The sequence below is a fragment of the Halichoerus grypus genome, chromosome 5 (genome assembly GCF_964656455.1).
Source record: "Halichoerus grypus chromosome 5, mHalGry1.hap1.1, whole genome shotgun sequence".
Classification (NCBI taxonomy): domain Eukaryota; kingdom Metazoa; phylum Chordata; class Mammalia; order Carnivora; family Phocidae; genus Halichoerus; species Halichoerus grypus.
In genome coordinates, this window is record NC_135716.1 from 83,923,653 (window position 1) to 83,938,519 (window position 14,867).

The 14,867-nt window shown below is 46.1% G+C and overlaps 1 protein-coding gene and 1 long non-coding RNA gene across 4 annotated transcripts in view; one reads left to right on the top strand and one right to left on the bottom strand.

The window, feature by feature from the left end:
- Positions 1–14,867, bottom strand: part of LOC118552378 (uncharacterized) — a 604,572-nt gene that overhangs the window by 24,678 nt on the left and 565,027 nt on the right. For 2 of the 3 annotated variants that reach the window (XR_013447914.1, XR_013447913.1), the window contains one exon: positions 11,578–11,656. This is a non-coding gene — a long non-coding RNA (uncharacterized LOC118552378). Of the gene's footprint in view, positions 1–11,577; positions 11,657–12,229; positions 12,317–14,867 lie in introns of all 3 variants that reach the window. The other variant, XR_013447915.1, reaches the window with a different exon arrangement.
- Positions 9,110–14,510, top strand: CRNN (cornulin). The gene is made up of 3 exons (XM_036084204.2): positions 9,110–9,352; positions 11,370–11,520; positions 12,657–14,510. Exon 3 carries the CDS (start codon positions 12,783–12,785, stop codon positions 14,148–14,150), a length of 1,368 nt encoding a protein of 455 aa, XP_035940097.2. The 5' UTR covers positions 9,110–9,352; positions 11,370–11,520; positions 12,657–12,782; the 3' UTR covers positions 14,151–14,510.

Consider the following 14,867-nt stretch of genomic DNA (forward strand, 5'->3'; position numbering starts at 1 on the left):
CTCATCCTCGCCATCCACAAACTTGGTGCCTGAAATTGCCCTTCACAGGCTCTGTGGCCTTGAGCAAGTCACTTAACTTCTCTGCACTTTGTACTCCTTATCTGAATGTAAAAATAATAATGGTACCCACCTCGCTGAAGCTGAGCGGACTGAATGAGTTAATAACTGGAACATAGTAAGATATGTGTTAGCCATTATTGTCATTGCTTATGTATGCACATGGAAAAATGACTGGAAGGATGTATAATCTAATGATTAGTTCTGCTGGGTGGTTTCACAGTAATGTTTGTTCTTCCTTTTGATATCTTAATTTTCTAAATTTTCTTTCATGTACTTATAGTACTTTTAATAAGAAAAAGTATATTGCTTAATTAAAATTAAAGAAATCTGAGGCAAATGTCTTGGGAAGAAAGACATGGAATAAAAGTCCAGACCAAGATATAAGAGAACAATGATTTACTAAGAAATTGGGAGTAGGGGGGACCCTAAACTTAGAAAAGCCAGGACTGGGGAACAGAGGACCTAGGCTGTGATAGTTATTTTAATATGTCAACTTAGCTAGGCCATGGTGCCCAGTTGTTTGGTCAAACATCAGTCTAGATGTTACTGTGAAGGTATTTTTTAGCTGTCATTGGCATTTAAATCAGTAGATTTTGAATAAAACAAATTACTCTCCACAATGTGGGTGGGCCTCATCTAATCAGTTAATGGCCTTAAGAGAAAAGGACTGGGGTTCCCCCAAGGGAGAGGGAATTCTACCCCCAGACTGCCTTTGGATTCAAGACTACAGCATCAACTCTTGACAGAGTTTTCAGCCTGCTGATCAGCCCTGTGAATTTCAGACTTGCCAGCTCCAACAATTGTGGGGGAAATTGCCATTTCCTTAACATAAACTCTCCCAATTGGCTGTTTCTCTGGAGAACCCCAACTGATATACAGACCATGTGAAGAAACCAGTGAGAATGATTCTGACACACAACCATCTACATAGCCCCCCAGGAAGTGGTGAGCTAGCCTGTAATTATCGGTGTCCATATCCTCTTCATTATCTGTAGGAACAGTTATTATTATGCTCAAGACAACCAGTCAGAGGGATTATTAGTGCCTGGAAGTGTGTAAGAACACAGCCTTTCTCATTTGAGAAACAAAGGAAAAGCACTCCCCTTCATGGTGGAGCAGAGTTGGTGCTTCCCTGATGGTTTACCTTGAGGACTTCACCTCACACCTTGCAGGGTTTTATGTTTAGTTTTACACACGTGGCAGCAGGATCAAAGAGAGACAAGCCGAGTGGAAGCTGCATTTTGGGAGGGGCGCCTGTGAAACATATGGCACATCCAGACAGAAACAACCCCTAGGTGAGATATAGACTGCAGGTCTGGACACCAGATCTACAAGGCAGTGGCCAAGGGGCCCCACTCAATGCTCAGGACTCCAGTAAGAAAACACACAGGGCTTCTTTTAACTCAGATCTTAGGAATAGACAGCAAAATAGCTTATTATGAATGATGGGACCCACATTATTGTATAAATGATTTGAACTTTGACAAAAATATTAATGTAAGCAAAATTACATTCGCAACAAATTACAAAACAATTTACAGAGTGCTTCCGGGGTTAAATGGATTCCCTCCTCACTAAGAATGAGTGAACCATGCAGGTGTGGTCCTCTTTGGGTTTCCCTCTTGTGCTATTCTGGTTCTGTGTCACCCGCTGAACTTCTTCATCAACATACCTCCAAAATGTCACATCCTTGTGCCACAGTTGTTATAGAAATTAAAAGAATGTTCTGGCTTTCTACTTGCAATTACCCGAAGTTCAGAATTTTCATCAACTTGTAGTTCAAACTACTTCTAAGTCCCATTTTGCTACTGAACAGTGAAATTCATGTTGCAACTTAAGGAGATTTATCTTCTACAGATGGGCACACATGCACACACACACACTCATAATTCAACTGTGTTATGTTCTAGTAGTTATTAAAGACCTCCCTCATGACCATAGGAACCTCTGGTTTTTCTGTTTAATCACATCAGTCCCTGTTGTTTAAAGGCCTTGAGCCCAATCCTGAATAGCAGGTGTTCTGTTATCATCATGTTCTTGACCCATCTTCATGACTGACATCAGACCCCATTATCTACTGACAGCCTACTTTTTTTTTACCAGTCCCCATGAAAATGTTTAAGACTCATTATTTTATTTAATCTATAAACCATCCATAGAAGAGGCATTGCATTACATAAGCTCCATTTTTAGAGAAGAGGCCAAGTTTCAGAGAAGTTAAGGGATTTGTCCTAAGTCACTGAGCTCGTAAGTGGTAGAGCTGGGATATATCCTAGCATTGGTTGGCCAGCAAAGCCCTTGTTTTCCATTTAACAACAACAACAAAACGTCATGCTTGTACAAAGACAGGCTAAGAAGAGAGAAATGCAGAAGCAAGCAGGGAGGCCCAAATTCTTGGTTGGTGACAGCAAAGGAAGAGGCTAAAACTGTCACCTGTGATCCCACATGATATCACCATGCCCACACCTCAGCAAGCTGCTTCTGAGGATTTGCCCTCCCATAGGGCCACCTTGACACATGCCGATATTCCTCAATGTGACCTTTCTCCTAAGTCCTTGTTCCCACACAACTCAGGCGGCTGTGGAAGAGGCCCCATGCTAACAAAAACACATGACTTCCTGCTCAGGGCATTTAGGTTCCCATCTTCTCCCAGCCCTCCATGGAGGCAGCTGTGTGGTGAGAGGCCCACCGAGCCAGGAACAAAAACTCATAGGTCCAGTCCTATCTCCACCCAAAACTGTGTGACTTTGTCCATGTCCCCTCTTTGAAACTCAGGTGCCTCCTATGGAATATGGGAATACGAAGAAGGAGCTTTCAGAGTGTTTGTGAGAGGTTAAGATAGTGGGTGTCGGGAGTCACCATAGCATAGTGACCAGCACACAGTCAGTGCTCAGTCCTGAGCTGGTGGATCTTGGCTCTGGTGACTGCTCCCTGGAGTCAGCTGCTGCCACTATCCAGCCTTGCAGGCCTTAGGCCTTGCCCATGACCAGTTCCCTTAGATGGTGGGTGAGGGTCTCCACACTGGTATGCTTAGAAGAAAGTGACTTCTGTCCTGGTCACTTGGCCAGAACATATTTAGAAAACAAGAGCACACACACGTGCAGGATAGGAATTCCTTATGCAGCAATGATGGGCATGTACGTGGACTCATGGGACCCTCACAATAATTGCAAAGGCCACCAGGCATTGGAAGCCTTCAATTCTGGAACCAGGGAGTGAAAGCAGATTCCCAGCTCTCAGGTGGGAGGACCGGGCACCAGACGGTTTGCCACTGCCCCAGAGAACCCCACAGCAGCTCTCCATGCTGAGAACTGGAGTCAGGCTCACTGCAAGGCCATGTCGCTTTCGCCCCACAAAAGTTGTGTAAATTGAATATCATTTCCTTCTGTTTCATAGATTTACTTTGGATTGACCTGCAGATAAAGTTAATATAATGTTAAGTAAATGTTAGCTTTATCTACATTCGATCTGAAATATTTAATAATGTATAAACTGATACAAAGGTAAGTGAAGGAAGTCTGTGGTAAATTCTTTTGTGGAAAAATAAACATACCTTCATTAGGGAATAATCACCCACTGTGTTTTTTCTAATCTCTATTTTTGGATTGTCCAAGGTGTATGCATTATCCATTATTTATAGATTAGAGCTTTTTAAAAGGGCAGAATGAGTGATCCACATGAGCAGTAATTTTGTGTACATTCCTTTTGTCCATATTCAAAAGGACTACTCATTACTACTTCATATTACAACGATAATAATGCTCCATGCAGGTTTTAGACTTCATCAGTTTAGAAGGCACTTCTGCACAGGCTGTGTATTGTTAATTCATAATAACCAAATGGCACAAACAGAGGTTGTCACTAGGTTATAGATAAGGAAAGAGGGGCTCAGCAAGTAAGTGAAGCCAGGGAGCCAGTGAAGCAGTGGGGCCATGCTGGTCCTTTCTGCTCTCAGAGATAAGAACATGCCTGTGTGCCTTCTTGTCTTCCTAACATCACAGTGGCCTGAAGACGATGAATGTGACATTTGCCAATAGCCAGCAGCCCCTAGAATGACCTCAGGTCCACAGCACACCGCACCTCACCCTCTCTTTCCATTAGATTAGGACTGTATTTCCAGGCCCCCAAACCAACTAACTCTTAATGGCTTTCACCTTTGTATATCCACAGTGTCCCTTTGTCATTCAGTGTGCTCAGAACACCCTGTCATCACCTTTTAATCCTGGCTACCTCCCTGGGAGGGATAGGCATTTGATCAATGAAGGAGGAAATAGTTCAAAGCTGACCAACCCCAGGGGAGGCCAGCACAGACAGGTTTGTGGGGTTTGTAGGGAGACCAGCATAAATCCAGTTCATCCTGATGAGAGCTGCCTTGGAGCTTTGCCCCAGTTTCGTCCTGGGATTTCCTGTAGAAACAGAAGCTAGGCTAATGCCTCTCCAGAGTTAATATTCTCATGTGTAACACCATGGTTTGGTTTTGCTGTCGCTTTAATTTTCTATAAATGGACTCATACCATGTAGATTGTGTGACTGGCTTTTTTCGTTGAAATTTATGTGAGAGTCACCCATGTTGCTATATGTAACAGTTTTTCATTTTCACTGATGTATGGAATTCTATTACATGAATATGCTTGGCATTACATTTATTTCATATTTCCTGACTAAACTTAGGGTATTATATCTTGAAATCTTTAAACATGGTTAAATGACTAGGGGGAAAAAAACCCACCTGTTAAAGAAAATATTTTCCTAAACATGATGAAATGGCATTGCACTAAACCATGGACTAGAAGGCCTACGTGAAAGCAAGTAGAACCACTTTAGGACCAGAGGGTTGAATTTAGAGGCTGCCATACAAGAAAAAAGCCCAAATCAGGCTATAAGATTATTCCAGGAAAGACCCCACTGTCCTGCATCACCCTCAGATCCAAAGGCCTCAGTTTACCACAGGCCTCTCTGTGTGCGCCTACTTCTTCACACCCTTCACTTCTGAATTAGAATCCCACGCGGATGTGTCTGGTGGCTAGGTCCACTGCTCAGATGCCAGCACCCTGTAAGCCTATCAGCAAGGCAGGGAAAGGGAGTTTTCTGGCCTCTAGGCAGGTCCAAATTTTGACCAGAGATTATGACAGGAATAAAGACATGCTGGGAACTGTCTTGCCTATTCCCATTACATTTATTTATTTTTTTTAATTTTATTATGTTATGTTAGTCACCATACAATACATCATTGGTTTTTGATGTGGTGATCCACGATCCACTGTTTTCTTATAACACCCAGTGCTCCATGCAATATGTGCCCTCCTTAATATCCATCACCGGGCTAACCCATCCCCCCTCCCCCCTCCCCTCTAAAACCCTGTTTGTTTCTCAGAGTCCATAGTCTCTCATGGTTCATCTCTCCTTCCAATTCCTCCCCCCCATTTTTCCCTTCCTTCTCCTAATGTCCTCCATGCTATTCCTTATGTTCCACAAATAAGTGAAACCATTTGATAATTGACTTTCTCTGCTTGACTTATTTCACTTAGCATAATCTCCTCCAGTCCCATCCATGTTGATGTAAAAGTTGGGTATTCATCCTTTCTGATGGCTGAGTAATATTCCATTGTATATATGGACCACATCTTCTTTATCCATTCAACTGTTGAAGGGCATCTTGGCTCTTTCCACAGTTTGGCTATTGCGGACATTGTTGCTATGAACATTGGGGTGCATATGGCCCTTCTCTTCACTACATCTGTGTCTTTGGGGTAAATACCCAGGAGTGCAATTGCTGGGTCATGGGGTAGCTCTATTTTTAAATTTTTGAGGAACATCCACACTGTTTTCCAAAGTTGCTGTACCAACTTGCATTCCCACCAACAGTGTAAGAGGGTTCCCCTTTCTCCACAACCTCTCCAACATTTGTTGTTTCTTTCCCTGTCCATTTTTGCCATTCTAACTGGTGTAGGGTGGTATCTCAATGTAGTTTTGATTTGGATTTCCCTGATGGCTAATGATGATGAACATTTTTTCATGTGTCTGTTAGCCATTTGTATGTCTTCTTCAGAGAAGTGTCTTTTCATGTCTTCTGCCCACTTTTTGCCTTGATTATTTGTTTTTTGGGTGTTGAGTTTGAGAAGTTCTTTATAGATCTTGGATACCATTACATTTAAATCAGCAAACCTTTAGTACCACCAGGACTGTGCAGACTTCTGAGCGCTGATGAGGCATAAAAAGGAAAAACTCCCCCACCTCCCATGATATTTCTCCCTTTTCTCAATGGGAAGGAGGTTGGAACCTTCTGGTTTGCTTGTTCTAGAAGCTCTGTCTTTGGGTTGAACACCTAGCTCTGGGAAATTCAGACTCCCTTTCAAATGACAGCTTCCAGCTTTCCTGGCTAATGGTAATGACATTATTAGTCACATGCTCACCGTCTGCATAGGACTCAGAGACACAGTGGGATCAACACCACCTGTCAGGTTGGGGATTAGGCCCATAATGTGTAATAGATACTCACTAAGACACTGCAAACTGTGTCAACAGGCAGGACTCAGGTATCTGCCTAATCCTCCCTGCCATATCCGGGGTTGAACTTGAGCATCTGGGCTTCCAGGATGCTCTAACCAGGACCCAGGTGGGGTGGGTTTGGGAGAAGAGACCACATTTGGGGCAGAGAAAGAATAAGGAGGCCCAGAACTGTCCACTCTTCTTTTTCTCTCTGATAGCTGTGTCCTCATCCTGTGCCTCATTTAGGATGTGTAGGCAGTGCATGGACAGGTGACTTCTCTCACCACACGTGATACTGCAGGCAATGCTCTCTGGCTTTCAGACCTGTTTTTGTTCTTTTCTGAGGGTGAAACCCAAGATTATGGAATTTTTCCATCTTTTTGGAGGAGACTCAAATGGCCACCCTCCAATCATTCTTCACTGCCAGTCCCCTGTCCCATGTCACCATTCTGTGATCAAGGGTGCAGGTGAAGGTATCTGGTTTTACAGATTTACATTTTACAACACCTTGTCTTCCATTATTAAATAATTCCTTGGGGTGTTCACAGTCTGTTCTCCCAGCTAGACTGATTCCCTGGGAAGCAGAATTTTATTCTTCATTTGTAGCCCACTAAATGTAGCAAAGATAGGCTGTTAGGTGCTTGTAGAAATAAATGAAGTGAACATCAGTAACGATTTCTGAGCGAGTGTGTAAGAAGGAATCGAAGTAAAAAACTGAGTTTGTTTTGTTGAGATATTTCTGTTTATTCCAAGGCAAAGTGAACATAGGATAAGAGTTTGATTCAACTTCAGACAAGGTTCCAGGCAGACCCAAGGGATGTGACTACTAAGTAAAGCCACTCATTTGTAATAACTCTTCACAAACTTCACAAACTAACACTTTTACATCCTCAGAGACTGTCAGTCCCATCCCTCACACGCCCTCATCTCCCTCAGCCCCAAACATTCATGCCAGCCACCTCCCGAGGCTCAGTCCTGTCCCATGGAAAGACACAGGCTTGGAGGCAGGCAGACCTAAGTTCAAATTTAATTCTATCACTTTCTAGGTATGTGACCTTGTGTAGGTTACTTAACCTCTCTGTACCTCAGTTTCTTCATCAGTAAATTGGATGTAATGATACCTACCTCAGAGTTACCTCATAGATAAAGCACCTGGCTTGTTACTTCCCAAACTTACTTTCCCTTAGTTCCCAAACCTTTCTGGAGGTTCAAAGCCCCTTCAGATAAGGCTTACCACACCACTCACAGCAGGAAGGTCTAATCTGCAGGACCCCCTCTTATTCCCCAACCTCCCTCTCACACTGGCCTTCTCTGAACTGACCAGTTTACCATAGCAACCTCTGGGATGGGGTATCCCACCAGGGACTGGAGCCAGCCCCTCTCCATGCAGATGGCCCTCCTGCAGGCTGCATCTCACCCTGTGCTCTGCTCCTCTTACTGGGGCTTGTGCTGTGGCTGCAGGGATGCCCTCCCTCTGCCAGTCTTTGCAGTCAAGGCCCTTGCTGCACTTTCCCATCCTGACTGTCACTGCCTTTCCTGTGGGCTGCATGCAGACAAGTTACTGCGAAGATGCCTTTCCAGAAGCTACATGTACTTTCTGCAAAAATGTGTGTTAGGAGCCCATTTGGGACTTGGCTTCAGAGCTCAGAATGCTTACTTCTCATCACCCTCAAGGATGGTTGTTCTTCATCCACAGAGAACAAATTTGATGTTTGTAAAGTGCCACATTGTAATAGAGGGGAAACATGGCCAGAAATTGAAGGCTCTGGTGCACCCATCCCTTCTTCAGAGTGGCCACTTCTCCAAGGGTTCTTGGTGTCTTCATTTATAAAAAGGGGCTTAGTTATGAGGATCCAACAAAATGAGGTGGTAATGAAAATTAAATCAAAGCAAAGCAAATCAAGCAGTAATTGCCAGTACTGTTAACCTCTTGGGGACTTTCTCCTGGGACTGCCAGGCTACAAACTCTGTAAGAGTAGAAACTGCTGGCATCCTGTTCCACACTGTTTCCCTCAGGACTGGCCCTATGTCTGAAATGGAATAGGCTCTCCATAAATACTTGCTGATTGGTTGACCAGTTGAGTTCCCCATCTTTTCAATGAAGGGGTTGCACTTAATTATCTTAAGCCTCTTCTCCCACCAGCTGTAAAATGCTGCCTACCCACAGGATGGGGCTGGGGACAGCTATTAACTTTTTTTGTTTTAATCAAAAATGAGACCCAACCAAAAAGAAATGAGATTGAATTTCTTGCATGTCTCATAAATTTGGCATGAAAGGCAATTCCAAAACAAGAATTCCAAGAATGTTCTAAGTAATGGCAACATTGCCAGAAAAACATGTAAAGCTTCCCAAAGTGGCCACTTTGGAAAGGGTAACCCTCAATAGATGGAAATGTTTTAAAATGTTTGTATTAAAAAAAAAAAAAGGAGTCCCATGACTTTGCAGTCACATGGAGATGGAGAGTGTTCACCGGGAACCCAGACCTGTGCTGAGCACTGCTGAGTCCATTACTTCTGACATGAGGAGACAGACCCAGGGAGGGATTCAGGAAGGACACCCAGTGTAGTAAGAGGGCCTGCTCATTAAGCCAACACAGCCACGTGTCAGCAAGTAAAACAGACAAGAAGGGAAGTGGGGCTGGGCGGGGCCAAACCTTGGATGAATCAAGCCTTCCCATGGGGTGGGGATGGCATATCTAAAATACTAGCCTCCATTAAATCCCCTATAAAAGGTTCCTCTGCTGCTGACCTGGTACTCCATACATCGCCTAACAGCCACTTGTTCATCCTGCCTGTGTATTAGGTAAGTGCCCTCCTGAGGAACCTCTTTCTATTCTCAGTGTCTTGGTGATCTGAGCTCATAAAACCAGGCTGTCAGATCCAGGCCGTAGGTGTCAGCTGGGGGCAGAAAGTATCCGCTCTGACTGGGCCTCAGGCAAACTGGGTGTGTGCACATGGGAGAGGATGTTCTTCTGAAGGCATGGGGCTCTTTCCTTCTCCCCTGTGGCTAGCCTGGCAGCAGCTTCTCCTCCTGAAGCCTGTTTTAGCAGCAGCAATAGAACCACCCATGTGCCTTCCTGTACATCAAAGGTGTCTTATTCTTAAGGCTCTGGAAGCCTCTTTGCAGTGCTCAGAGTCTGCGAGGCCAGAATCAGTTTACTCCTGCCAGCCCGACAATGGGCTTGAAACTTCTCACAGAGGAAGGGGCTTACATGGCGGTTCTCCACCACCTCAGGGCCATATTTAGGCAAGATGAGTTTATAGGTTTATCCAAAAGGATCTGAAGTGTAACTAAAAAGTCATCTTATTATTTTTACTATTTATAGGCCAGAGGTTAAGGTTTGCCATGTGGTAAACAACAACAACAAAAAACAGGATCTTTTCATTTCTCTGTTGAGATACAATATTCTGAGTTTTGTACCTTGATGTACAAAGGCAAAGTCTGTCTGAAATTTTTGGCTTCTGGGGCCTAGAAAGGACACTGCCTGAAGAGCCCACCTGGGGTCTGTAGCCTTCGGCCACGTTGTCCCACCTTCCCCAGTGCCAAGTCTTCCTCCTTCCTGCCTCCCCTCATTCTCCTGCCTCTGCACCCAGGCCTTCCTTCTCTCATGCCTTCTCCTTCCCATCTCACGGTGCCCTCTCCCCGTGTCCCAGCTTCTGCAGCCTTCTATCTCCCCCTGCATTTGAAACTTGCCATCTCCAATGCCATCTCCTGGTCTCTGAGGCTTCTGCTTTAATGTACCTCCAAGTCCCTTTGCCTCTTGCCCAACCAGCTGCACCCAAGACTCACTTTAAGCTATGCCCAGATCCCTGGCTAATGAGAAGGAAAATCTCTCCCTTCATTTTGCAGCCATTCCTCACAGGCTAACAGCACTGTGGGCTGGCAGGAGCCACACACCTATGGGCAGGCTGACCTCCCTTACAGGTCCCAGTGCTGAGGATAGAAGTCACGTTCAGAGGAATTTAGGACTTGGAGCATTGCCAATAGCTGGTAGCCCAGCCTCTTCCTGAACACCTACCCAAAAGGCAGCAAGAAAGGGTGGAGTCAGGCCCCTGGTGTTCCTGCTTGGCCCCACCCGAGGCAGGGGTTGACTTACATATGTATTTACTGCCTGTCAGTGTTCCCAGCAGGACCCTAACATCATATGACAGACAACGATTGACTGGATAGACTGTCCACAGGGAACAGTCTAGAAGGCTCATTGCATTTGGGTTAAGGAGATACGGGTTCTTGGGTTTCTTGGTTCCCCCAAGCTGTGGGGCCTTGAGCAAATCACCTAACTTCTCTGAACCTGTTTCCTCACCTATAAAAAAGTGGAGATAATAAGGAGTACAAGAGATGATGCATATGGAAATGCTTTGTGAGCAGTAGTTTACATAGATGTATAAACATTAGGTATGTGTATAATAATATCATAATGATATTTAAAAGCTGCCACTTAGTATAAGCCAGCATCTGCCAAATACTTTACATGAATTATCCCTTTTAATCTTCACAATAATCCTATTGAGTGTACTTGATAGGATTACCTTCATTTCACAATGAGTAAACCGAGGCATGGAAAGGCAAAGCAACCTGCCCTAGCTCACCTGACAGGTAGGTGGTGAAGCTAGCATAGAAGTCCTGACTCTGGAGCCTGCCACTAACCATGGTGTGCCCCTCCTTCCCATTCATAAAATCCATTAAGTAGGAAAGGGGAGGGAAGACCCAGACAGAGACACTGGAAGCAGAGCTGAAAATGCAAGAGACCTAGAAGAAGCAGGAGGAAACACTAAAGTTGATTTTGGAGCCCCCATGGGGGCTTTGTTTCTTTCTCCAGCTTGAGTCCAAAGATGCCTCAGTTATTGTGAAACATTAATGGGATCATCGAAGCCTTCAGGCGCTACGCCAGGACCGAGGGCAGCTGCACTGTGCTCACCCAGGGGGAGCTGAAAAGGCTCCTGGAACATGAGTTTGCTGATGTCATTGTGGTATGGTGTGCCCGGCCAGGTGGGGAGGGCCAGAAAGAAGAGAGGAAACAGGTTTACCTGCAGATGCTTTGCCTCAGGAATCTGAGGAGGCAGCCATTGGATCCAGGCCCACCAGGCCTCCTGGCAGCTGTGCAGGCTGAAAGAGGGAAGGCAAAGGAAAAAGAGACAGTCACAGGAGTTGACAGGCCTGCTCCTTAGAGAAAATACTTTGACTTCAATTAATTCTAATTTGGAGACAAGGTGAAAGGACTCACAGGGGACAGCTCAGAGAGAAACAGAGCCTTTGAATATTCTAGAAATGAAAGCAATTGCTGCTTTCTGCTGCTTCTTAAATCTGATATAGTAACTACTTCTTATGTCTATCAGAAATTTGATCATCCATTAATAAGAATTCATTAGAAGCATAGCTCTGTGTCTTGCAGTTGCTCAAAAATATTAGCTGAGTGGTCACATCAGAAATGAGTTTTGGAGGGCAGGTTGGTTATTATCAGCTGGGGGGGACACTCTGGGAGCCCCTCCCCACTCCCCGAACCACTGGCAAAGCAGACCCAGGGCCTTGAGGCATTTCCCTGTTTCTCCCTGTCTGGTTTGCATCTAAAGCAACCAGGATGATGGTCTTAGAGACAGCAATGTATAGACACAACAGAACGCATACTCAGGGCAATGTGTGGTCCCACCAGACCCCACCCACCCCATCTTCGAAAAACACCTGAGCCTCAGTGACGATCTCATAGAATCCTCTTGGGGCCATGTTCCTGCTATCCTTCTCCTGGTGTTGGGCTTGCTGGAGAGAATCCTGTTCAATGCCAGGTGCCAGGGGCCATGGAAAACCCAAAGAATCATTATGAGCTCAATCATTTCATTCATTCTTCATTGAATCTTGACCCAGTTCTCCTATAGCCCAGAAATTATGCCAGGCACAGAAGATACAAAACAAAAGGTGCTTTCTACCCTTGCAAGAGGGGCAGGACTGCACACTGAAAGTGATTTCATGTTAGGGCTGCTGTAGCTATGTGAGTGGTGTGGGGCCAGCACAGGTGGGCTCCGTTCAGGGGTGGGAAGCCTGAAAGCTGAGTGCACTGGCCCAACCACACTTTCTTCAGGGGAGAGATGCTGATTTGGCCTCTTCTCCACAGGAACCCCACGATCCTGCCACTGTGGATGAAGTCCTGCACCTGCTGGATGAAGATGATACAGGGACTGTGGAATTCAAGGAATTCCTGGTCCTGGTGTTTAAAGTTGCCCAAGCCTGTTTCAAGACAATGAGCGAGAGTCCTGCAGGGGCTTGTGGATCTCAAGAGTGTAGAAGCCTTCCCACTGGGGCCTCACAAGAGCTGGGGAAAGAACAGAGCAGGAGAGCTGAAGTGGGGCAGGCTAGGGAAGGACAGCATCGAGAGGGGAGCCAATGTGGACAGAGCACTCAGGCCTCCAGAGGACAATCAGGGACTGGGGCTCAGACCCATGGTCAGGATCTTGACCAGGACAGGCAGTCTGAATCTCATAGACAAGAGAGAGAGAGTCAGCAGACACAAGCTGGGGGACATGTGCAGCAGACCCAGAGAGTGGGAGAAGCCAAGAGTCACCAGACCAGACAGAGGGAGTCAGAGAGACAGTCACAGACCAGGGAACAGGACAGAACACACCAGACAAGTGACCCAGTGACTGGAACTGGAACTCAGACACAGAGAGATGCAACCCAGACTGTGGAGCAGGACAGGAGCCATCAGATAAGAAGCCCTGGCACACAGCCACAGGAGTCCACCCATGGCCAGACCAGAGGGACTGAGGTCCATGGTCAAGACAGGAACCAGACAAGCCAGACAGTGACAGGAGAACATGTTCAGACACCAGGAGGTGCCACCCAGGCCATGGAGCAGGACAGGAGCGGTCAGATAGGAAACCCTGGCACACAGCCACAGGAGTCCACCCATGGCCAGAGCAGAGGGACTGAGGTCCAAGGTCAAGACAGGAGCCAGACAAGCCAGATAGTGACAGGAGAACATGTTCAGACACTGGGAGGTGCCGCCCAGGCCATGGAGCAGGACAGGAGCCATCAGATAGGAAGCCCTGGCACACAGCCACAGGAGTCCACCCATGGCCAGACCAGAGGGACTGAGGTCCAGGGTCAAGACCGGTACCAAACAAGTGAAGTGGTGACAGGAGAACACATTCAGACACAAGCAGGGTCACAAACCCAGACACACACCCAGACCATGGAGCAGGACAGAAGCCAGACTGCAAGTCACATAGGGGATAGAGATGAGGGACAGACCCAGAGGCAGTCAGGCAGTGGTCAAAGATGGACACAAGTGAGCCACTATGAGGCAGGAGAGAGAAAGCTGGGAGGACAGACCCAGGCTGGGTCAAGCACTCTGACAGGTAGACAGAACTGGAGCAGCACTCACCCAAGGTGTACTGTGACAGGTGGGCAGGGAGAGAGAGAACCCACAGTGGTTACCCAGGAGTGGGTGGATGACCACACAAGGGAGATGGTGATCCCAATGCAGAACCAGGGCAGCCTGCACACTGGCATGCCTTCAGCCCAGGGCCAGGAGGCAGCCCAGCCAGAAGGGAAGCAAGGCCTCACAGCCAGGCGGCTATATTCCTACTTCAAGAGCAACAAGCTGTGAATGTCCCAGCCCCAGACTAAAGTGCCCAATACTGGAAGAAGACAGCTTCTTCTTCAAGGTTGGCTTGTCCTGCCCTGACCAGTCCAGTTGGCATGTCTCTGGACATCAGTTCTTAATCACGTGTTTCTCTCTTAGGTCTTTCTCAATGAAAACATTTCTGCAAGGTGCTTTCTATCATAAACTCCTCTGAGCTGCTCTGCTGTACAGACACCGTCAGGAACAGGAAGACACAGAGCCAGTCAACCATTTGTGCCAAATTCACCTTAGTTTGTGGGAGGTTTCAGAGCTACTTTTATCTCTTCCATCTGTCCATTGCCCCATCTATCCTAATGCACCAATAAAACCTTCCTAAGCAACTAGGCTCCGTGTCCCTTTCAATCACTATTGACATGATGGGTTAAGGGCTGCAGGGCTGTGATAATGAACTCAACATGGCCCCTACCCTAGAAGAGCATCTGGTTGAGAAAATATTGCACAAGATTCCAAGAGTTACAAAAATGTGAAGAGAGTAGATATCATATTTTTATACTTGGCAGAGATGGATCAGAAAAGTTTTCAACCAGAAAAGGCTTTTTTGCAATGCCCTTAAAAAACAAGCAGGATTTAGGTAGGTAGGTAGGCTCTAATTCTAGAGTGTTAAGTCTCTGTTCACATGTAAGTTCACATAGGAAGGCCAACTTAAGGTTACTAATAAATGGGAGAAGGCCACTGAGGACT